Source organism: Schistocerca piceifrons, chromosome X, assembly GCF_021461385.2.
Source record: "Schistocerca piceifrons isolate TAMUIC-IGC-003096 chromosome X, iqSchPice1.1, whole genome shotgun sequence".
Lineage (NCBI taxonomy): Eukaryota > Metazoa > Arthropoda > Insecta > Orthoptera > Acrididae > Schistocerca > Schistocerca piceifrons.
Genome location: NC_060149.1, coordinates 338018519 through 338044038, shown reverse-complemented (window position 1 = coordinate 338044038; position 25520 = coordinate 338018519). Strand labels below are relative to the sequence as shown.

Genomic DNA, 25520 nt, shown 5'->3' with positions numbered 1-25520 from the left:
GTGGATGATATTTGCTATATTGGAAGGATGTCACACTCCCTCACTATGCTCCATGTTACATACAACAAAGAAGTCGGGCAATTTCCTGCACCTTTTCCATGAACACAGAGCACTAGGCTACACTACCCATGCAGCTGATACCTGATTCACACAGTTACAAACTATAGAAAGCTACTTGAAGTTACTACAAGCTTTGACACACAAAATGATTAATCTATTATCTGGTGAAATTCTGAAATGTATTTTTTATTTCACTAGTTGATAAATGAGAATAAGCATTTTACAAATGTCTCTAATCTTTTCTAAATTTATTAATTGACTAGTTAATGCAGAAATAATGCAGGTTTACAAATCTAATAATAATGTATACCTAGCCTTTTCCCTGCAGCTTCACCCGCATATGCGCTAGACACACATATCAAACACACCTTCTCTTCCCTGCCTCTCTCTGCCCTCCTCTTCCCCCCCCCCTCCCCCCACCTCTGCTCCCTCTGTTGTACTCTTCCGCCCCCTCTGGCTGCCCACTTGTCCACTTCACCCTCTCACCTCTATCTCCTCCTGACCACTCTTTCTGTCTCTACATCTCCTCCTCCTCCTCCTCACCTCTGTCCATCCCCTTCTCTATGGTTTTCAACCTTTTACCAGCCATGCTCAGTGGCATGTGTAGCCCCTGCAAATACAGTTCATTAAAGCAGGCTGGCATGACTCCAACATGCCTGTCATGCAGGACAGGCTGCACATCGGGGGGGGGGGGGGGGGGGTTGAGAATTGTGTATTTGCCCTGATATACAGGCCACCATGCAAAGCGGGTCAATAAAGCAGGCCGATACTACTCCAGCGTAACATGCCTGTCATGCAGGGCAGCCTATACACTGGGGGCTGGAAAAACATGGTTTTACCCATGTCTCTGCTTATATTGGAGTTAGGTGCTTATAAATTCCACAGTGATGATTGCAAGAGGCCTGCTGTTTCTGTGCCAAATTGGCTTACACACACGCACACACACACACACACACACACACACACACACACACACACACACACACACACACCATTGCTCTCAGTGTAAGATGGTGACCCTCTTGTCACCACTTCTTCACATCATGCATATTACGATGCTGAGCTGTGAATTATCATCAGTACATTTTTTAATTGTGTTATGGGTATTTATACATTTAGCACACAATGCTTACAAAGAAGGAGAAATTTTTGTGGCTTCATCATAAAAAAAGTTGATTTTACTCATTGCACATTCACAACAATATGAGTTTTCGTGAGGTTGCATAATTCCACGTATTTTGTCATTGTAATTGATTTGATACATACTATATTTTAAAATGTATTCTGTGTAATTTATATTATTAATAATCAAATTTGGATAATTTTTCATAAAAATGTTCTACGTTTCTGATATATTTTTGCATGGTGCTTTGCAGATGGCTCCCTGCCTTATTGTGCTTCAGAAGACTTTTGATATAGAACATTTTTGCCATATTATTGCAGAAAAATTATGTGAAGAATCTGGAAAGAAATACTGGTTTTGTAATGATTATGATGTTGAAATCATCGATGTAAGTTAATTTTATTTTCTGCTAATTTAGTGTCAATGATTATTGGTAGTAATAATTTTTTTTTAAAATCTGAACTTTATTCCTCCATGTATGCGTCTGTCTTAAAATCATTAATACTAAATGAAATCTTCCTGTTTGATGCCTCAGTCTTCTACCAGAAAGAAAGGGTTCAAATTCTTTGTGAATACCAACAGTACCACACTCCCAATATTAGAAAATCCCTTATGTAGTTAGTTGATGAATGTTAGATACACACTTGATCTGTATGACATTAGATTGTCATTTAATCTTATATATTCACAATACGAGATATGCCTATAATAAGCCTACTAAAATGTGATCTGGTAACATTGCGGAACAGTGATGAGGATGCAAGGCGTACTGGAAAACAGTCTCTGGTCTACGAGTGGCACTTACCATGTGCCCCTACATAGGTGGCGTATGGGATATAATGACCTCACACAGCACATAGGATACACAAATGTACCCTATACTGCTAATTAAACTGTCCAGCATGGCTTGTGATGATTCTCCACATTGCTACACAAGTGTTTCTGGGAAGTGAGCAATGGTCCATGGTGGTAGTGTTAAGCTCTGCAAGCCATTTACTTGAAGTGTCCCCTGCATGGTCAGTCAGATTGAAGTCCGACATGTAAGGTGGCCACTTCAGACATGGGATTTTCTCATGGTGTAGATATCCATATATACCAGGCCCTGGCCATCCCTGTGTGGTGTCAGGTATGATCATCAATGAGGTGGATCCCAGATCTGTATGCACCATGAAATAAAGTGCACATGCCATTTCATTATGCCATACATATAGAGTACAGCCACCACAGTACCATAAGAAAATATGCCGTCGCCTTCATGCTCCCAACCTGAAGTTCTTCCAGCAAGAAGACTGGTTCAACCATGTTGCCTCCCTTTACATAATAGTAGCAGAGTTGTGATGTGTCCATGGGACTTCCAGTTGAACAGATGGCAAAAACCATTCTTGGCACTACACTAACTCACCGAAAACAATATACTATTGCACTGTTCCATGGTGTACTCATAGTGGGAAAGAGACCAGTGCCTTTGTGAGAGAGAAATGCATCTGACTGGACACTGAACATTCAGAGGAACATCTCAAAGCTGTCTTTACGTAGTCCAATGGTATTTGTAATACACAGAGACTGGCACAAAACCTTTAGCGAAGGCAAGTGCTGGGCTGCTTTCAGCGTCTTCAGGCACTTAAGACAAGATAAGTGTAGGAACTGAGTGTTAGCTCATATTTGAACTTGACTGTTGAACATTTCCTTCTATCCAGAATATTCTTCACAGCTGTAAAATGACACTGTGGGTTGCATTTGACTAGTCTATCTCACATTGACTATGGATGACTTCTAATCTACCAATGACCTACCCACATGTGTTGTTATCCACATCTATTCATTGTCTCTTGCTCCATAACAGAATACAATCTGCCAAATGCACAAAGTACGCTGTAAAGATCACTGTACTCAAGTTCTTTGCTGACACAGACTATTTTGGGATCATTTAGTGGTCTCATACTGATGTTCTGTGTGTCACATATTTCTGTGCTATCTTGCCACTGTTTAATCTGCTTAGGTTCACCATGCTGCAGTATTTCTGTGTGGAACTTGAAGATTTCAAGCTTAGATGTAGTAGTGTATATATCTATGTGAACTTTGATAAATTTCTGTAAAATGTTATAGGGCACTATTTTTGTCAACAAAATATGCCTAAGAACACTTCATTTTGAAATATATCTCATTTACAGTATAACATTGTTTTGAGAAGTACAATGTTGAACAGTAACATTTTATCTTTAATGAGACATTTAACAGAGCTAGTTGGTTCAGTGCTTAAGACACTGTTCTTGGCTTCAGAGGACTGGGATTCAAATCCCCATCCAGAAGTCCAGACTTAGCTTTTTCATCATTGATGTGTATAGGAAGGCAAGAGGTTCTAGATTACCAGTTGAATTAAATTTACTAAAATTAAATGAGTTGGATCAGTTTGGATAAATCAATGAAATTCGTTGACATTAAATTGTGATGTCGGAGGAAACTTCAAGTGACAAGATCAGTTAGTATAATGGTTAAGGTGACTGCTTGTCATACTCTTGCTGTCAAAGTTCAGATCCATGACTGAGACACATTTTCGTTTGTAATGTCATATTCATCAGGAAGGTAACTATTACACACTTGTTAATAGTTCTGTTTTGAGCCAGAGCTATATTGAGTTCTTACCCCATTGGAGGGAATTGGTACACCACTGAAGGCAGGCTGTCTTGAGTACATGAGCACAATACCTTCGTAACAGTAGCCTGAGGAATAATTTCTTTCCTTTCTGATAAAATTTGCCAGAAAAATAAGGATCACATCAATACACTTGTAAAAAATGAGACATTGTTAACTGCAGCTGGTGTGGATAATAGGCAGATCATTAGCTGAAGTTCAGGAGCAGCAGTACCGGAAAAAAAAATTAATGAAAGTGAAGCAACAAGAGCTTTGCAGAATACGGCATGGGGAGAATTTTGTCATCTTACCATCTTGTCAAGCAGCTCTACACTTTTACTGGTTATTAAAATAAATTTTAAATTTTTAAAAGATAAAGCAGTCTCAGGAAAGCAATTTGGATTGGACACTGGAGCTTTCTCTCAAAGCCTCCTGGGTGACCTCGAGAGTCTGGTGTCATTATCTCTCACCCACAAATTTCAAAACAACTGACAGAGTTATTACTGTGAGAGATAAATAGGGGGCTGTGGTCATATTCACAGATTTTAATCGACATAATTAAAAATCAGAAATTACACCGTAAACATGCCATTGTCAGTCTGTATACAGCGTCATGGTTTATAAGATGATTGTAATACACACTTTACAGCATCAGATGAGCCGTGTCATTTTGGAAATAGTTGCATAGTTTTTTTCAGTATGTGCTGAGATAAACATATCACAAGTACTAAGAGATATTGGACAGCAGAGCAATGGGGCCTCATACATCACCAGCTGCAGCAATATTTTTATAGACAATTTCGAAGATACGGGGCCCATGGCACATGTATGACCAAAACATTTTTACAGGCACATTATTGAAATTTCTTTTGATTTGAATGAAACCCATACAGATGTTTAGTAAGAATATTGATCGTAGGGATGGACTAATCTGTTAATTGTGGTTAACATGTTAGAATGTTTAAGAAACCGATTAATTGTTTAATAGGTTCCACAAGCCCATGAAGTATACTGCAACCAGAGAAATAATTTGTGTTACTATGATAATGTCTTTAAAGTGCTTTGTATGGCTAAAGATAATTTTTATTTTTTCCACATGTGCACACACACACATGAATGTAAAATTATTACACTTAAGTTGAATCTAGTAGAATACATTTGCACAATATTTGTGAACAGGGATATAAAGCAAAAGACGCTTATACAAGTAAACGTGTCATGATTTGCTTGAAAGAACTCTGGTAGTGCATGCTTGCCTTTCAGGGATTTGAATATAGTTCAGGTGTGAATACCCTGGCTGCATGGAGCTATAAATGTCACGGTTTCCACTATGGAGCCCTGACATCATTTGCACGGTTGAAAAATTGTTCATCCCCTGTGCAAGTGCTTATGAATGTACTGAATTCTGTATAGACAGAATGGCCTGGCCACAAACAGTACTCTGTGCATAACATGTTATGAAAGGAACTCTAATGCTACCTATTACAGTGGTAACACAAATGGTATTGATTTGATTTTATAACTGACATTAAAATGCCAAGGAGAAAACCACTCTAATAAAACCTGAATACAGTGAGACCCCGCTTTTACACTTTTCAAGGGACGCCAAAAAAATGGTGTAAAACACAGGAAAATGTAATATGTGAGAAATAATGGTTTAAGCTTTTAAAAGTTACTTATAGGATACCCATGTGCACTTTATGTATGGTATATGTACATAACAGGCATCAAAAGACTTGTCAAGGACTTTTATCTAATCAAGGTTTATTATCTAGTAAAAACTGCTGATGTAACTGGAACTGATAACTGTTTGGGAAGTAGGAACGTTTTACTCAATTTCGCATGTCATAATCAATGTTTTGAAAGCCTGCAGCTGTAATTCTTTATTTAAATAATGAAATACTGCACTACTTACATATTTTTTCATTCTTAGCACAACATGTTTCAAGAATTTTTTCTTGTTGTCAAGTGCAAATATGCAAATAAGTGTGTTATTCTGCGTCTCTTGCACTGTAGTTGGCCTTTTAAGGTTATGTAGAAAACCACACACACACACACACACACACACACACACACACACACACATTAGTGTACTCATCCCTTGGTCTCCCTCTACGATTTTTACCCTCCACGCTGCCCTCCAATACTAAATTGGTGATCCCTTGATGCCTCAGAATATGCCCTACCAACCGATCCCTTCTTCTAGTCAAGTTGTGCCACAAATTTCTCTTCTTTCCAATTCTATTCAATACCGCCTCATTAGTTATGTGATCTACCCATCTAATCTTCAGCATTCTTCTGTAGCACCAGATTTCAAAAGCTTCTATTCTCTTCTTGTCTAAACTATTTATCGTCCACGTTTCACTTCCATACATGGCTACAATCCATACAAATACTTTCAGAAACGACTTCCTGACACTTAAATCTATACTCGATGTTAACAAATTTCTCTTCTTCAGAAACTCTTTCCTTGCCATTGCCAGTCTACATTTTTATCCTCGCTACTTCGACCATCATCAGTTATTTTGCTCCCCAAATAGCAAAACTCCTTTACTACTTTAAGTGTCTCATTTCCTAATCTGATTCCGGCAGCATCACCCGATTTAATTCGACTACATTCCATTATCCTCGTTTTGCTTTTGTTGATGTTCATCTTATATCGTCCTTTCAAGACACTGTCCATTCCGTTCAACTGCTCTTCCAGGTCCTTTGCTCTGTCTGACAGAATTACAATGTCATCGGCAAACCTCAAAGTTTTTATTTCTTCTCCATGGATTTTAATACCTTCTCTGTATTTTTCTTTTGTTTCCTTTACTGCTTGCTCAATATACAGATTGAATAATATCGGGGGTAAGCTACAACCCTGTCTCACTCCCTTCCGAACCACTGCTTCCCTTTCATGCCCTCGACTCTTATAACTGCCATCTGGTTTCTGTGCAAATTGTAAATAGCCTTTCGCTCCCTGTATTTTACCCCTGCCACCTTCAGAATTTGAAAGAGAGTATTCCAGTCAACATTGTCAAAAGCTTTCTCTAAGTCTACAAATGCTTGAAACGTAGGTTTGTCTTTCCTTAATCTATTTTCTAAGATAAGTCGTAGGGTCAGTATTGCCTCACTTGTTCCAACATTTCTGCGGAATCCAAACTGATCTTCCCCGAGGTCTGCTTCTACCAGTTTTTCCATTTGTCTGTAAAGAATTTGTGTTAGTATTTTGCAGCCGTGGCTTATTATACTGATAGTTCGGTAATTTTCACATCTGTCAACATCTGCTTACATTGGGATTGGAATTATTATATTCTTCTTGAAGTCTGAGGGTATTTCGTCTGTGTCATACATCTTGCTCACTAAATGGTAGAGTTCTGTTAGGCCTGGCTCTCCCAAGGCAGTCATTAGTTCTAATGGGGTGTTGTCTACTCCCGGGGCCTTGTTTCGACTTAGATCTTTCAGTGCTCTGTCAAACTCTTCACGCAGTATCATATCTCTCATTTCATCTTCATCTACATTCTCTTCCATTTCCATAATATTGTCCTCAAGAACATCACCCTTGTATAGACCCTCTATACACTACTTCCACCTTTCTGCTTTTCCTTCTTTCCTTAGTACTGGTTTTCCATCTGTGCTCTTGATACTCATGCAAGTCGTCCTCTTTTCTCCAAAGGTCTCTTTAATTTTCCTGTAGGCAGTATCTATCTTATCCTTAGTGATATGTGCCTCTACATCCTTACATTTGTCCTCTAGCTATCCCTGCTTAGTCATTTTGCACTTCCTGTCGATCTCATTTTTGAGACGTTTGTATTCCTTTTTGCCTGCTTCATTTACTGCATTTTTGTATTTTCTCCTTTCATCAATTAAATTTAATATCTCTTCTGTTACCCAAGGATTTCTATTAGCTCTCGTCTTTTTACCTACTTGATTCTCTGCTACCTTCACTATTTCATCTCTCAAAGCTACCCATTCTTCTTCTACTGTATTTCTTTCACCCATTCTTGTCAATCGTTTCCTAATGCTCTCCCTGAAGCTCTCTACAACCTCTGGTTCTTTCAGTTTATCCAGGTCCCATCTCCTTAAATTCCCACCCTTTTGCAGTTTTGTGGCGCTGCCCTTAAAGTATAGGTGTCACTACCAAGTAAAGTAATGTGGAACCTGGTAAAAGACCATGTACATTTAATGACTGAGCCATTCCAGAAAGTGAAGTTCGGGCTTTCCACAAGGCCTGCTGTCATCCATAAACTTAAACTGTATTTGGGGTGGCTCTTCTGGGATTTAAAGAATGCTGTTTGAGTAAGAGGGAACAAATCTAGTTGAAACGGCTGTACCTTTGATCTCTTCAAAAGTTCAACCTTCAGAGATAAAGTGGTTATTAGAGCAATTAAAGTTAATGAAAGAAATGAAGTCAGGTGTCATGGATTTTTATCAGAGCTCTTCAGGATGGCGAGCAGTAGACACTGTTTCCATGAAGAATACCATTATAGAGTTACACTATGTGATCAAAAGTATCCGGACACCTGGCTGAAAATGACTTAAAAGTTCGTGGCACCCTCCATCGGTAATACTGGAATTCAGTATGGTGTTGGCCCACCCTTAGCCTTGACGACAGCTTCCACTCTTGCAGGCATATGTTCAATCAGGTGCTGGAAGGTTTCTTGGGAAATGGCAGCCCATTCTCCATGGAGTGCTGCACTGAGGAGAGGTATCGATGTTGGTTGGTGTGGTCTGGCAAGAAGTCGGCATTCCAAAACATCCCAAAGGTGTTCTGTAGTATTCAGGTCAGGAACCTGTGCAGGCAGACCATTACATGGATGTTATTGTCGTGTAACCACTTCGCCACAGGTGCTCGATCATGTTGAAAGGTGCAATCACCACCCCCGAATTGCACTTAAACAGTGGGCGGCAAGAAGGTGCTTAAAACATCAATGTAGGCCTTTGCCATGCAAAACAAGGGGTGCAAGCCCCCTCCATGAGAAACATGACCACACCGTAACACCATCGTCTCCGAATTTTACTGTTGGCTCTACATACGCTGGCAGATGATGTTCACCGGGCACTCACCATACTCGCATCCTGCCATCGGATATACACATTGTGTACCATGATTCTTCACTCCACAAAATGTTTTTCCACTGTTCAATCGTCCAGTGTTTATGCCCCTTACTCCAAGAGAGGCATCGTTTGGCATTTACCGACGTGATGAGTGGTTTATGAGCAGCAGCTTGACCGTGAAATCCAAGTTGTCTCGCCTCCCACCTGTCATAGTAAAATGCAATGGATCCTGATGCAATTTGGAATTCCTGTGTAATGGTCTATTACACATTACGACCCTCTTCAACAGTCGGCTGTCTCTGCTAGCCAACAGACAAGGTTGGCCTGTACTCTTTTGTGCTGTATGTGTCCCTTTACCTTTCTACTTTTAGCCAAAGCAGAAATTTATTCAACTGAGACCCAAGTCATCCATAGTAGTGTGGCTGAGATGATTCAGTGTAAGTATATTACCCATATTATTGCAACTACTCAGCAGTTGAGTCACAATTACAAAATATATGTCTGTATAATGTTTCCAGAATGAGATTTTCACTCTGCAGCGGAGTGTGTGCTGATGTGAAACTTCCTGGCAGATTAAAACTGTGTGCCCGACCGAGACTCGAAAGTTTGGAAGGTAGGAGACAAGGTACTGGCAGAAGTAAAGCTGTGAGTATCGGGCGTGAGTCGTGCTTCGGTAGCTCAGTTGGTAGAGCACTTGCCCGCGAAAGGCAAAGGTCCCGAGTTCGAGTCTCGGTCGGGCACACAGTTTTAATCTGCCAGGAAGTTTCTGTATAATGTGTTTCGAGACTGGAAGTTCCTTCTTCACATTGTATATATAACATCGGATAATAGGTACGAGACTGCTTGGATTGGCCACTGACTGTTAACAAAATACTGATACTTCAGCTGTAAAGTGCCAGAGAATTAAATAGTAGCAATAATTGCCTTGTCAGCTTTGTATTTAGTGCTGCACAGTGGAATACATAGAAGTTAAACGAATACAAAGTGAATAAAGTATGGTATTATACTGAAAAGTGGAAAATCCAGGATAGAATGTAGCAATATAATGAAAAGGATAGTTGCTTCTCACCATATTGCAGAAATGTTGAGTCACAGAAAGGCACAAAAAAAAGACTGTCAGGAAGTTAGCTTTTGGCCAACAAGGCCTCCAAAAGCCTTGGCCTTGCAGAAGTATCAGTCCTTTCAAAACGCCTCACCTTTTGCCCCACCCCCAAATTCAATCATTTAGGACTTGTTAAAGACTTTCTCTCCTTCTCCTAGTCCCTACAGTGGAAACACTTTTCCGCCGTCAAACATACTAATCAGACTCGACCGAAAACCAATGTCGAACCCTGCCTGGCTTGGTTCACTCCTCCATCCAACCATGATCCACCCAAACTGCCCTCAAATCACCCACTGTTAACTTCCCAGAATTTCTTAACCATAAACCTTGCCTTACCATCATTCACCAAATCCCCAACATGCAAACTAACCTTACATCTGTTGAAAGATTTGCGATCCACCACCTAAAAACGTATCCCAACCTTATTATCCTACCTGCTGACAAAGCTTTTGAACTGCAGTGATTACCTGGCAAAGGACTCCAGAAAACCAGCAGGCTCTCCAGTCTCTCATCAAATCATTATACCCATCCCAGAGCCTCTCTCCAGAATGCATCTATCTTCTCACCCCAACCACTCCTCACACTTCTACCTTCTTACTAAAGTCCATAAACCCAACCACCTAGGACACCCGATCGTGCTCAGTTAATGTGCCCCACTGAGAGAATCTCTGCTCTCATAGACGAACACTTTCAGCATATTACCTGCAACCTACCCTCCCATATGAAAGAGGCTTCCACCGACTCTCCAGTTTCTTTTCCTTTACCACATGGTGCCATGCTGTCACTGTTGATGCCACCTCCCTTTACACTAACATCCCTAATGCCCATAGCCTTACTGCTATTGAACACTACCTTTCCTAATGTCTGACAGATTCCAAAACAACCACCCCCTTCCTAGTCACCATGACCGATTATATCCTCACCCACAATTACTTCTCCTTTAAAGGCATTACCTACAAACAAATCTGGTGATGACTGTGAGCACACCCAGAAGCCCATCCCCCTATACAGATTGCTCCAGAACCTCAACACTTTGTCCCCCATTCGCTTCACCTGCTCCTACTCAGCCCGTCAAGCCACCTTCCTCGATATTGACCACCTCAAAGATACCTATATCAGTACCTCTGTCCATATCAAACTTACCAACCACCAGCAATACCTCCAGTTCGACAGCTGCCACCCATTCCATACTGAGAAGTCCCCTCCGTACAGCCTAGCCACCCATGGCCGTCACATCGGTAATGATGAGTGGTCCCTCTCGAAATATACCGAGAGTCTCACTGAGGCCTTTACAGATCATGATTACCCTCCCAACCTTGTACAAAAACAGATCTCCCATGCCTTATCATTCCAGTCACCCAACACCTCCCAGAGTCCCACTGTCCGGCCACAGAGTAGTAGTCCCCTCGTGAGTCAGTACCACCCAGGACTGGAGCAACTGAATTATATTCTCTGACAGGATTTTACCACCTATCATCTTGCTCTGAAATGAGAAATGTCCTGCCCACTATACTTCCCATTCCTCCCCCAGTGATATTCCACCACCCACCGAACCTACACAATATCCTCGTCCATCCCTACACAACCCCTGCTCCCAACCCCTTGCCTCATGGCTCATTTCCCTGTAATAGACCTAGATGCAAGACCTGTGCCATACATCCTCCCACTACCACCTTCTCCAGTCCAGTCACAAACATCACGTATCCCATCAAAGGCAGGGCTACCTGTGAAACCAGTCATCTGATCTACAAGCTAATTTGCAACCACTGTGCAGAATTCTACATGGGTATGACAACCAACAAGCTGTCTGTCTGCATGAATGCCCACCGACAAACTGGGGCCAAGAAACAACTGGATCAGATGTTAAGTACCCAGAATAGATTCAAACAATGAAACTGGTGATTTACAATTACTCTGTGGGTTCATCAGATGATATCTGTAGTGTTTTTAAGATGATGTTCTGTGATGGTGTTCCTGAACATTTTTCACCTTTGACCAAGAAAATGAGATGTCTAAAAAGTAATGGACTGGCACCAGAAACACATGTTATAAGCAGCATAATTGTCAAATTACACAGAGTTTCAATGAAACTATCAATGTTAAAGATAAATTACAATCAATCATTACATTTTGGTCACTGTGTAAGTGTTCCAAATCAACAAGTCACCTATGAACTGTCTTTTTCAGCAAAGTAGATTGTGAAGTATTACGTCAAAAATTATGTAAAGCATTGTCTGAGGCCATCATGTCCCTAAATAAATGCTTAATACTGTGATCAGCTGGACCTAATGTCAGTAAGTGTTCAGGATTTTGGTTAGTGATGTCCTAGAGACCTGAGGCAGACAGCTTATAGAGATTGGAACTTGCAACGTTCATACAATGCATAATGCCTATGTAAAGGCTTTAGAGAGTTTAAGCAAAGAAGCAGTCAATTTTATGGTCAATATTTAATGTTATTTTGGTGTTTGGCTTGTTCACTGGAGAGAATTTGAAGGAATTCTGTCTTAGCAGTCCACATCACAAGTTTTTGAGTCATACAGCAACAAGATGGCTTACTTGAGGACCTTCAGCCAACAGAATTTTGGAACAGTGGGATGGTATTCAGTATTACTTTTGTAAGCACATACATAAAAAAAAAGAATTGTGCTACTCTTCAGTTCAAATCCTAAAATACCATTGTAAATGCTTAAAAAAGCGTCAGTGAAAGTAGAACTTCATTTCATAATTTCAACTGCAGAGCTATTCAGTAAGTACACACATTTTCAAAACCAAACATCTTTTAATCTTAAGATTGATACAGAAATAGAAGACGTACTTCGTACCTTTTTGGCTTGTATTTTGAAGGTTTCTGCTTTGAGAAAAATTGACAGTATTTTCAAAGTTCTTCATAATGAACTCTTTACACTAAATAATTTGTCTCCTCTTGAGCAAGTAGTTGTTAGCAGGCAAGTAACCAAGGAGCTTAGTAAACTAGAACAACATGACAAGTTGTGGTTTCTAAAGAATTACCCAAAACACATCATCAGAGCTCATAAACATGTGATGAAAAAGACATGCTTATGAAGTTCACCACTGAAAAGTTTTGTAGCCTTTTAGACCCCAAAGAAAGATAAAGACCAGAACCTGCAGTGACATGGTAAAGGATGCAAAAATGGTGCTGTTCGATGTCTGACAAGATTACTTATTATATAAGTGGAAGGTTCTACAGGCTGAAAAGATGACCTAGCTATAGATAGCCATTACTGGCAGCAGCACATCTCAAAAAGTGACTCCTCATCCGTATAGTTGAAATAGCCAAATGTTTCAAACTGGTAAGGCTTCTCCTACATTATTCCACACACTACGAGAAGGCGAGGCAGCAATGACTTAAAGGTTTTTAAACAGCTTTATAACTGTGAGGGATGTTGTGTGACAATATTCCCTTTATTTTCTGTGCCCATCGACTCACAGCTTATCAGGTACGGACAGAAAGCACATAACAAAGAATGGGAAAGGAAAAGAAAACTTGAATTAGAAGAAAAGGAAAGAGAGGAACAAAACTAAAAACATCTTGAAAGGGAGATTAAAAAGATGAATAACATGAAAAAAATCATTTACCATGAGAGCTATTCAGAAAGAAAAAAGTGTCACCTATCTAAGGAGGCTCAAGAAGAACTTACATCTCAGTCTTTAGCAAAACTGAAGAAAGCACTTGAAAGAATGATTTAAAGGCAGCAAAATTGGCCCAAGATGCACAAATAATGAAAATAGAAGAAAGAGTGAAACAAAGAGATTTGGAAATCATTCAGAGAAATCTCGACGAAAGAAAATCTAGTATGATTACTTCATTTTTGCTAAGATTCCTAAGAAACAGTAACCCAAAAATATTTTGTTTATCTTTTGCAGCATTGAAGGGTAGATTGTCATTAGTTGTAAAAATATGATGTAGATTTTGTTTGGGAATTGGGATTGTCAGTACTGATTTACCAATCTACCAACATATGTTAATAAATGTGTATGAAGGGTAAAAATGGCATACCTCCTGTGGGAATAAAGAAATTAGTCTTGAGCAGCCTTTTTTGGTAGGATATTATCAAAAATGAAAACAATTTATTAGTGCCGTATCAGTGTATTGAAGTAATTTGTAACCTTTTTAAAATATATTGACGCCTTTTTCAAGTGTCACAATGGCTCCTCACCCAGGATGCTTGATAGTAACATTGCTGGATGATTATAAGAAAAAATTAGAATGCATTAATACATTAATCGAACTTTTGGTAATCAGTGACAGCCCTCCTCAATCTACGTGACGCTTTGTGTGTAAACCAGAAAGAACTGAGTAGAGAGAGAGAGAGAGAGAGAGAGAGAGAGAGAGAGAGAGAGAGAGAGTGTGTGTGTGTGTGTGTGTGTGTGTGTGTGTGTTTAGATTTGCTTTGAGAGCTCTAAGAAAATGTGTATGTATTGAAGAAACTGTACATAAGACTAATACATCTTATTCTAAAACTGCTGCTACAGTTATATTGTAACAAATAAGCTCTCGGTCACAAATATTAAGTCAAAATTGACCTGGTTTCAACGCTACTATGAGAGTCATCTTCAGAATTAGACTAACTATACTAAAACATTAGGTACATAGTACACTAATAAAATTAAAGTTTGTACTGACTCGAAAAGATGCAGTACTTAAGGGTCGCATATTAAAAAAGATCTATGTCGGAAAGGCAACGTCATGAACCCCTTGTGAGATGGCGAGCCGCTAAGGGCTGCTCGTACTGTGAACAAGGGTTGCAACAAGATTCTATTTTTTTTAATTTTATTAATGTACTATATACCTAATGTTTTAGTACAGTTAGTCTAATTCTGAAGACGACGCTCATAGTAGCGTTGAAACCAGGTCAATTTTGACTTAATATTTGTGACCGAGGGCTTATTTGTTACAATATAATTCTGACACGGTCACTGAACCTTAGCAGCTATGTTCAAAGTTTTATGCTGCTACAGTGTTTAGGTTTTAAGTCAGTGTGAGGAGGACATGAAGAAAATCGCACACTGCTAACACCATAACTGGTTCAGTTTATAAAAAAAGTACAGATATATGCAAAGGCAAGGCTAAAAGAAAGACCACAGTAAAATAAGTGAAACTGAACCACCACAAGGTATCAAGTGAGGAGATATGAAACTTAAGTTGGAAGGGATCAAAAAATAAATCATTGTTTGCAACCATAAGAAACATAAAAACTGAAATGGAAAAATAAAATAAGTGTGGCAAGGAAAAAGAATTCACCACCTGATAGATGAGAGAAGAGTGGAACCTTTAAACTGTAGAATCTTGAGAGAAGAGGACTACATCAGGTCAAACAAAACTGGAGCTTAACTGATGATGTCACTGATGATTCAGCCACCATGAATCTGTGCAGATATAAATAAATTAAAAAAATAATAAAGTAACAGATGTAAAGGATCTGAAGTGGCTGTATAGATTGCTCTGTACAGTGTAATTGCATGGCAAGATACTCGTACATAAGAGCAAGATACCTCTAACATGTAGCACCAGAAAGATACATGCCAATGATGAGCCCTCAGTTGTGTAATAATTTTTCTTTCAGTGAGACTGAAAGTTCTCTGTCTTGGAGAAGCAGCTAAATAAGCACAAAGCTGGAAGAATAACATCATGATTATAAGCTAAAAAGAAATCAATAGTTTACTCAAACTTTTGTGCGTATATGTTCCTCGTGTATTGAAATAGAACAACTATCCATGCACTGCATCATTGCTTCTCTGCTCACTAATCCTGAACTGTGAGGAATCTGAAAAGTCAGACAGACAGTGTCTTTCTCGACCTCTGCTGTCAAACAACATTTAAAGAGCAGCAGCGTTTGCAGTGCTACTGTTGAATGCTGGTTTTTTGAAAGTAAGTGACAAAACAGGTCTTAGACTGTCATAAAATCCAGAATGGACAGTCATATTTAAACATATGTTATCATTTACAGGGCAAACCTGAACGTTAGACAAAATTTCAGTTTGTTCGACTATATTTTCTGAGTATTTTGATATAATGTTCTCGTGGTCTCTTTTGACTTGTTTCAAAGTGATTGCATTTAATGTGATTTCTGACCCCCTTTCATCCTAGTATCTGTATTGTACTGATACTATATAACAATGGAATGCACTCGGTATGTGCTGAGTATCTTGTTTGAAAACTTGGTACATTGAATCACGGTACTTGCTGTTGACAACAGCTATGCCCACTTTACTCTTCGCCCTCAAGTTTGCATTAAATACTACCCAATGCTGCCTTGGGTTTTATTTTCAGCAGTGTTAGCTGTGTAGTAACAGTAATACACAGCAATATTGATAGATTTACTGACGAAGAGTTGGCTTATAAGCAATGAAGGAACAGCACAGTGATGCTATGCAGAGCTGTTTCCGCAACAACGGCAACCACATCACATTAGTTTCATCTATGTGTTGCTGTATTACTCTGTACTTTGTGTTACACATTTTAGTGGTAGCATATTACAGGTTTTTCACTGTTGTGAAGGTGTCTTCACAGGCACAAAAGTAATTGGGATAACAAACAAAATCAATCATACTTACATTATTATTTTGTAATGAGCCACTGGATACCATGGGTCCCTTATATCAAAATACTTAGAAAACATCCCGAAAAATCATCAGAAATTTTGTCAGAGTTCAGGTTCCTCCTTTACATCAGTTTTCATTTGATAGATACAAGGTGTGAAGAACAAGACCTGTGACTAACTTGTGTTGGGACCCTTCTTGTTAATGTTGTGTATTAACGACCTTGCAGACAATGTTAATAGTAACCTCAGACTTTTTGCAGATAATGCAGTTGTCTATAACGAAGTACTATCTAAAAGCAGCTGCACAAATATTGTCATATCTTAGTAAGATTTCAGAGTGGTGCAAAGATTGACAACTTGGATTAACTATTCAGAAATGTAAAATTGTGCACTTGACAAAAAAAAGTGGCATCTTATGACCGCAATATCAGTGAGTCACAGTTGGAATTGGTCAACTCATACAAATACCTTGATGTACCAGTTTTTAGGAGGTATGAGATGGAACGATCACATAGGCTCAGTTGTAGGTAAAGCAAGTGATAGGCTTCAGTTCATTGATAGAATACAAAGAAAATGCAATCAGTCTACAAAGGAGATTGCTTGCAGAACACTTGAGTGACCCATTCTAGAATATTGTTGAAGCATGTGGTACCCATACCAAATAAGGGTGAGAAGATATTAAACTTCTAGAAAGAAGGGCAGCACGAATGGTCATAGGTTTGAAACTTCCTGGCAGATTAAAACTGCGTGCTGGACTGAAACTCGAACTCAGGACTTTTGCCTTTTGCGGGCAAGTGCTTCTGTAAAGTTTGGAAGGTAGGAGGCAAGGTACTGGCAGAAGCAAAGCTGTGAGGATGGTGCATGCGTCATGCTTGGGTAGCTCAGATGGTAGAGCACTTACCCGCGAAAGGCAAAGGTCCCAAGTTCGAGTCTCGGTCCAGCACACAGTTTTAATCTGCTAGGAAGTTTCGTATCAGCACACACTTCGCTGCAGAGTGAAAATCTCATTCTGGTCACAGGTTTGTTTCAGCCCTGAGAGAATGTCAAAGAGATGCTGAAAGAAGTGAACTGGCAAACACTTGAAGATGGCACAAACCATCTTCTGAAAGCATACTAAGTAAGTTTCAAGAACCAACTTTAAGCACTGGATTTAAAAATATGCTACAACTCCCTGTGTACTGCTCTCATAGGGATCACAATGACGACATTAGTCTAATTACAGAGTGGACAGAGATGTTTAAGGAATCATTCTTTCTGTGCTTCACACATGAGTGGAACAAGAAAAAGGCCTAATAACTGATACAATTGAAACTACATGTACTGCACAGTGGTTTGCAGAGAAGAGATATTGAAAAAAAAAGTATCTCTTTTTGACAGCACTACATGAATGAGGTGAATCTTAATCCCCACAGACCTATTACATGGAAAACCTATGTTACTGTATGAATAATATTTGCATGTTTTCCTATATATTGAGAATGAGTGTGGTAGTGTGTAACAAAGATGATCAGAAAGTTTCATCCTAATAATTATGATTGGTTTCTGAAAGCCTAAAGTAAGTTAATATGGTAAACACTTGATGTGTAATTTTCAATAGCATAATTTCAACGAAAATGACTTACTTTTACATACGTACATTGAACTGTTTAAGTACATTTAAATTTTATACACAGTTACCTAACATTGCAATGGGTAAAATAAAACTGAAAAATAAAGTTGTTGGTAGCAGTGGAAATCGAACCTGGACCAACAAATTACCAGCCAGTGCAGCTAACCAGTTGCCCACAGAGCTGTTACTGCAACCACACCTCAAAAACCTCTCATGCTCTGTGTGTGTACAGTACTTTACACACAATTTCAAAGAAACTTATTGACCTGGTGCTGTGAGCAGTGTAGCACTGATATTGCTGGAAGGGATGTGTCACATCAGAGCTTGCACAGTTGAGAACAGATAGCTGACCGGAGCCGCTTGTAGTTCGGTTGATTGTCATTTCAGCACTCGACAGTGGTTTCTAGTTATCGCAGAGAGACCACTATGAAAAACATTTTCATCTGTTTTATTTGCATACCAGCACACATTCAAAGAGGAATGGCGTAACTTTAGTGTGATTTCTGGCTCACATTCAAAGAGAAATGGCGTTATTTTAGTGTGATATTTACTCTGTGCTGTAGCACATTAGCACATGATACTGGCTGACACTGTTCTGTTCTCTTAATTTGATTTTTTTTTCTTCAAAATCTTATGTTCATTTTCTCTTTTGTGAAGGTAAACTGGAGAAAGTGCAACACGAGGTGCACACTTGTCATACCTGTGCATTTTTATGGGTGAAATGATCTGCAATCCAGTATTTGAATTCCTCTATTTTTAATTGTATGCCATTTCCACCCTTTCTTTTCTTAATTATTCTGATTCATCAGCTGCTGCTTGCAAGTTTTTGGAGTACTAGCAGGAAAATTGCTTCATGATAAGAGTCATTGCAGATTGTCTTGGAATTGGCCATTATTACAAAAATTTGAAATGTACAATTTGTATTTTGCTGTTGCAGCTGGGCAGCGAGTTGGGTTTTCAGTGAACTGCTCTTATTAATGTATCTTACTGTGTGTGAGATTTATGGTTGACAACATGGATTTATTTAATAAGAACAGAAATAACTGTTTTGTGAACACAATAAAGATGAATGAAACAGAAGATTGTTATTTAAAAATCATATTTTCAGACCCATATTCAGTGCTTTTTACATTGGGAACTGCTATTCCCTGTAGGAATATTTAATTTCACATAAATGTGTTATGGGTGTGTCATTCAATGAAACAGATGGTATACAAACAATGGAGTGAGTGTAGTATATAGTGGAGGCATTGAGTGGTCAGCATACACGTAAATCTTTTCTTCTTTTACGTGTGCCTGTGTCCTGCAGTTTTCCCAGGGTCGACATGGTTACGATCGGATTTGGCAGGGTTAATTGAAGGGGTGGCCAGATGCCCTTCCTGTCTTCAACCCGTACCCCCCAGGATGGAATCAGTGTACCCCAGCTGTCTGCATCTAGTGTAAACCATAAAATAGTGCAAAAGTGTTTCAAATGTCTGTGAGTCGTGTAACTGAGGCGGGACGTGGGGACCAGCCCAGTATTCACCTAGTGGGATATGGAAAACCGCCTAAAAACCACATCCAGGCTGGCCGGCGCACCGGCCCACATCGTTCATCTGCCGGGTGGATTCGATTCAGGGTCGGCGCGCATACCCGAGTCGTGGAAGCAGCGCAGCAGTGCATTAGCGCTCTTGCCTAACCTGGCATGTCCAGCATAAACATACATAAGTTAGAAATAATTGGTAAGCTTTCAGACATTGTCATGGCTTGTAGCAAACTATTGTACTGAAGGCAGTTTTTCTTCCATCTTCAGATATAGATCCTGGCAGCTGTTTTTACACCAGGCTTAGCACTGATTGATTGCTGGTATAATGTCCCAGAAGAGAACTTCCAAGTTATGATAGTGCTTTGTTTACGAAACAGTTTCAACAGTGTATGGTCACAGAATCATTTTTTCTTTAATTGATTGTATTTATCGGGTTTAACAAATTATTTCATGTTTTTGAGTAACCTGAATAAATGTTATCTGTGACACCAATAAATATAATTGGTAGGCAAATTTTTATTTTCAATATAACATTGAAAAATCTATGAAACAAGACAAAAGTAAGCAACTAACACCAAAACTGACAAGAAGTAACACCAAAATTGGTCATAAAATAAAATCTTTTCCTGTGCCTAGCAGTTGATTAGTAGTCAATGGAATCAGTCGTAAGTGGTACCTATGGACAGCCATCCAAAGTGACTTATGACAATGAACTCGCAAATTTAGTGATTGAAAGTTTCATTGGAAGATTCCGTGCTGACAGTTGTTCCTCTCACACATATTTGGCAGATGAAATTAGAATGCAAAAAAATGATACTGTGATGTAATGTAGGAATTCAGCAGTCAGGCTTCATGGTGTGACACACTATCAACTGTTGGCTGTGTTATCCTCTGCTGATACAATAACTGAACATCAATATGAAGTCACATATGGTTAACACACTGTACTCCCAAACATTAGTATCAGCTTTATCAAACTAGAGCTGCATCTGTTTAATTATGTTATTACTCAGTTACTCTCAGCAGTCCATGTGCCATTTATTCCAGTACCCTCACTTTAGGAAAAATCTTTACGGTACCAGGCATCAAATACGGGTTGTCCCTATGTCAGTCAAAGTTACTAAACAATCAGCTAACAGGAAATTTACAATACTATGATATGATACATGCAATGTTTTGTGTCTTGTGCAGTTGATCATCAAAATTACTTGCACCTGGTTAATAGTACTGATGACTGAGGAAGTATGTCTGGTCAAGGACACTACAAGGTACCAAAAATCTTTATCCACTGCTACCCACAACTTCCTGGATACTGGGTCCAAGATGTATACCTCTCAAATAATATTATCCCAGATCTCAGTAGGGTCACCGTAAGGGGAAGGGAAGGAAGAGTATACAAGCATCCTTATATTCACTGAGTTTCCTGAAATCACAATGATAAAATTCCAAGGTGGTGATGCGATGTTTTGTGTTGGTGAAGGCACAAGTTGCTTGTGAAGTTCTGTAGATCAGGCTATTCCAATGTTGCCCCATGGGGTGCTAGTAGTATAGACTACCCAACAGACAGCCCAATTGCACAACAGTTTTTCCTTATGTCACATGTGCAAGATGTTTCCCCACCCCTTGCCCATGTGCTCTCGGCTGAGGCCTATTATTGTATAGTTTATGTTCCAGCTGCTAGACAGCCTGCATGTGAATGGTTTGCCCACCTCTGCACACAGGTGCCTAGCTGCCTGTGCATGAGGCTCAAGCTGGAACAACCTGCTGTGGATGAAGGAGCAGATGTTCATGATCTGAGGATTCCTGTTCCCCTTTGCAGTAGAGAGACAACAGCAAATGTGCCATGATACCCTCCGTGTCTCATGTAAAATTCCCCCACATGAAAATGTGGCAAGTGAGATACACCGTTGTTATTGGCATGTTCCACCATGTGGCATGATACATCCGTCCTGGCAACCTTATACTATGTTTAGAATGTACAATGACAGTGTTTGTATGCCCTGTGATGTGTGGCGAATAGAGGTGCATGTGTAATGTAGCAACTTCTGTACCCATAATTGACTCAGTTCTTCCTTAAATAAATAATTTATAATTTTACCTCAGTTTCATTTGTTATGTGTCAGAGATTTCTCATCCTTTTCTTTCCCCTTGTTAGTTAAATACAGTATTCATTAATAAGGTTAGTGATTTCGTTTTCATATCTTGACAATGAGACTGAAATGGCTTATATAGAGAGTGTCTAGGTATACGCATAAATCTTGTTTTATCTTCATCATTTACTTAACAGGTATTGATTTTTCTTTGATGATTTCTGTTTTAGAATTCATGGTATTTTTGTATGCTCAGATGTTCATTTGTGTCACTAACTTTGGTAGTTCACCATGTGGTGAGAATGTTTGTGATGGCTCTCTTTAGTATCATATTTCTACCTTATCAAGCCTGGTACTCTGGTTTGTCATTTGACTCCTTTTAATTGATGTGTTAAATAATAGGATATTTTCAACTGCATGATGATATAATAACTGGTCTGGATTACAGTATCTCTCATACCTGTCTCCACTTCATCTTTTAAATTTAGTTTACAAATCTCAATTCATTGGCCACTATGAGATGCCGTAGTGTTGCCTACACAACCTCTATGTACAAGTCAACTGTGTTTGTTTATTATAGCCTAAATTTTAATTTGGGAGAATGACTGTTCATTCCCACATCCGGCCATCCTGATTTAGGTTTTCCGCAATTTCCCTAAATCTCTCCAGGAAAATGCCGGAATGGTTCCTTTCAGAGGGCATGGCCAGCTTCCTTCCCCATCCTTCCCAAATCCGATGAGACTGATGACCTCGCTGTCTGGTCTCCTCCCCAAAAACAACCCAACCCCAACCCTAAATTTCAATTATTCCATGAATTGACTCAGTAAATTAGTCAGACACCTCAGTGCTTTTGAGCTATCCACTGCACTGACCATTTTGAGTTAATTCTCTTTACAGTTCATACAAAGATGACATTGTTCCCTCTGCAGATAAAGCCTGTTGGCAATTAAATTTCAACTACATTGTTGTCTTGTTGTCTTGTTGGTAGTTAATTATAATAAATCACCTCATATGCTTTCAGGTCATGTAGCAGGGATCTCAATATCAGTGGGAGATTTGCTGCAATCTAATTTATTACAGTTACAGAGATTTGGCACTCATAATACACATTAATGATACTTGTGATTACACAAGAGATTGATTTGTTGTTAATCGCTAGCTTAAATGGTGCTCTCAAAGCCAAATAGCTAGTGGGAGTTGCAGAAGTACAGTGCACTAGGTGTATGAATAGGCAGTTCCAGCACTACACTGTAGGGCATGGACACTGCCAAGTGCCCCTCAGCTCACTTGTAGCCAGGTGCAGCTAGTATAAAGCACCCACCAGTCGGCCCTATTCAATGTTCAGTGCGTGTATGAACCACTCGTCCAACCCTGCCCTCGTGCGTGTGGCTGGTGCAAAACTTTACAAACACTGAAGAGATAATGGGGCTAAAATTTATGGAGGAATTCCAAATATTTATTTCACTGATGAACAACTCACAATGACAAAGCTATTTGCGGTTTCTCTATTGAATTTCTCCTTGCGAGACATGGTGGTAGAGCTTGAGTGACTGTGGGTACTAGTTGGCAAATTGAGCTTGGAGTCTTTTGTGATTTGGTGTGGTTTCGTTTTAGAGATGTTTGATTCCTGAAATTTTTGTTGTATGTGATTCTGCTGGACTTTGCATTCTGGAATAATATGTAAATTGTGTCTCGGAAAGAAATAGCAGCCCTTTACATATGGTTTTAATTTACATACTGGAAAGCTAGAACAAAAATAATAATGTTTCTAATGAAGCTCTAGTTTCTGTGAAATGTAGTGCATTACTAAAATGAAATTGCAGCAATAGCATAAAAAGACAAAGATAAGTTAAATTTAGTGGCCGAATGGAAAATTAATTTTCAGGAGAGTTATAGACTGAAATAATATGTAAAAACTCCAGTCTCGCAAACTTTTTAAGGACAGTTTGGACCTACTAAACAAAAGAGAAACATTATTATTTTTATTCTAGCTTCCCAGTATGTAAATCAGAACCATATGTAAAGGGCTACTATTTCTTTCCTCAAGGTCCTTACTCCCATCCTAAAGCAATGCAGGTCACCATATGTATTTACAATTGTGAATGTAACAATTTGCAATGAGAAGATATGTGGATTTTTAAACTGTTCTACTTTTTTATTTAATAGTGTCCCCTATTAATATGTGTGTTGCTGTTACTGATGTATTTTGCTCTTCACTATGTGGAAGCTTTTACCATGATGATCTCCCATGAAGCTGGTAACCCACCTTACATGTTGCGCAATTGTCTTGTTGTTAAATTTACTCTGCATTGCTTGTTTTCTTCTTCCTGTTTTCTGTTATTTATCTCGTAGCTCACATCTACCCTACAAGTATTTATAGAGTTTGAATCAAATGTCTGTAGCTGTCCTCAAGGAAACAGCATGTATTGATTGATTCATATGACGAAGTAAGGAATGCAAGTAATTTTATATCATTACTTTTCCTGTGTTCTTTACAAATAAAGGTCAAATATGTGACATAATATGCACCATACTCTTGTATTCTTCTCACGAAAACTGTATAAACAGCATCTTGTTCTGCTGTTTTGTGATGAATTAAGATGCAGGAATATTTTCTAGGACCGGTAGGTACAACTGTGCCTCACATACAGAATTTAAGCTGTTTCAGTAGTGATGTCAGACTTGGCAGCCCCATGATATTTTCTTGAAAGGAATATATTAAATGTTGGATCATTTTTCTCTTTCCCTTACCCTCTTCTCATGCCACTCTCCCCACTCAAAATCCTTGTTTCGCCTGTTGTCAAATTTCATATTTATGCTTAACAATGTAAACACAATAGCACACTACACAAGTATTCATCAGTCATCTACATGATGGTTCCACGTGTGCTGTATAGCTTCTATAAGCCTTTTCTCATTCCTTAAATTCACTTTACATAAAAATAGATTGGTTTTTCATAGTTGTAATAATATTCCTAATAATTTCATGACTGAATGAATTAAGGTGTATTTTCAAATGCTTGCCAAAATGAAGTATCGAAGAAGTCAGCATTATTCAAATGACTGATGAAAAATGGTTTCATTTTCCTTACCTGGACATAAAAGAAAAGTATTACACAGCTGGATATTTCTCTGTAGAACTATTTCTTGACTTCGTGTTGCTTACTAATGGTCTCATGGAAGAATAGTTGTAAATTAAGCATAAGGCACCTGGTGAAGGTGGAAATATTATTGTAAAAGTCTGAAGATTAATAAAAAGTGCACTGTTGTAGTTGTATCTTCATGGGGAACAAATTATTTGGCTTTAAAACTGTTTAAAGTGGTTTGTTCTCACCTTAATGTGAATTAATTGTTCCTTTCTAATACACAAAGCTATATTTTCACTTCCTGTCCAGAGAAGTCTCTTTTGGATCAGTGATATTCTTCTGTCCGTGGTATTGTGAGTTATTAAAAATATTTCTGTTTGTAAATTTGGAAAGGAAGAAAATGGAACTGCAGAACCTCTGGAAACATGTTGCAGTGCTGTCTCAGTGCTCATAAGAAATCTTAGAGGGTATTAGCAGCTGTAACTAACAAGCTCCAAAACCATAGTTTCTTATAGCCTCATTGTGGCATTTGCATATTAGTGCTGAAGTGTTGTATTACCACCACCTACTTCTTTGGCAGTTCTTCATATTGATTTTGTCAGAGATGGCAGTGCGTCACCATCCCTGCAGTTTCATTATATGCCATAATCTGTTGAGAGCACGAGGGTAAAATGGAGAGGAGAGGATCTTG

At 38.9% G+C, this 25520-nt stretch overlaps 1 protein-coding gene across 1 annotated transcript in view; it reads left to right on the top strand.

The window, feature by feature from the left end:
• The window catches only part of LOC124722849, a 120769-nt gene that overhangs the window by 51021 nt on the left and 44228 nt on the right, over positions 1–25520 (top strand). The window contains exon 7 of the mRNA XM_047247975.1: positions 1437–1571. Coding sequence (XP_047103931.1) covers positions 1437–1571 — 135 coding nt within the window. The remainder of the gene's footprint in view (positions 1–1436; positions 1572–25520) is intronic.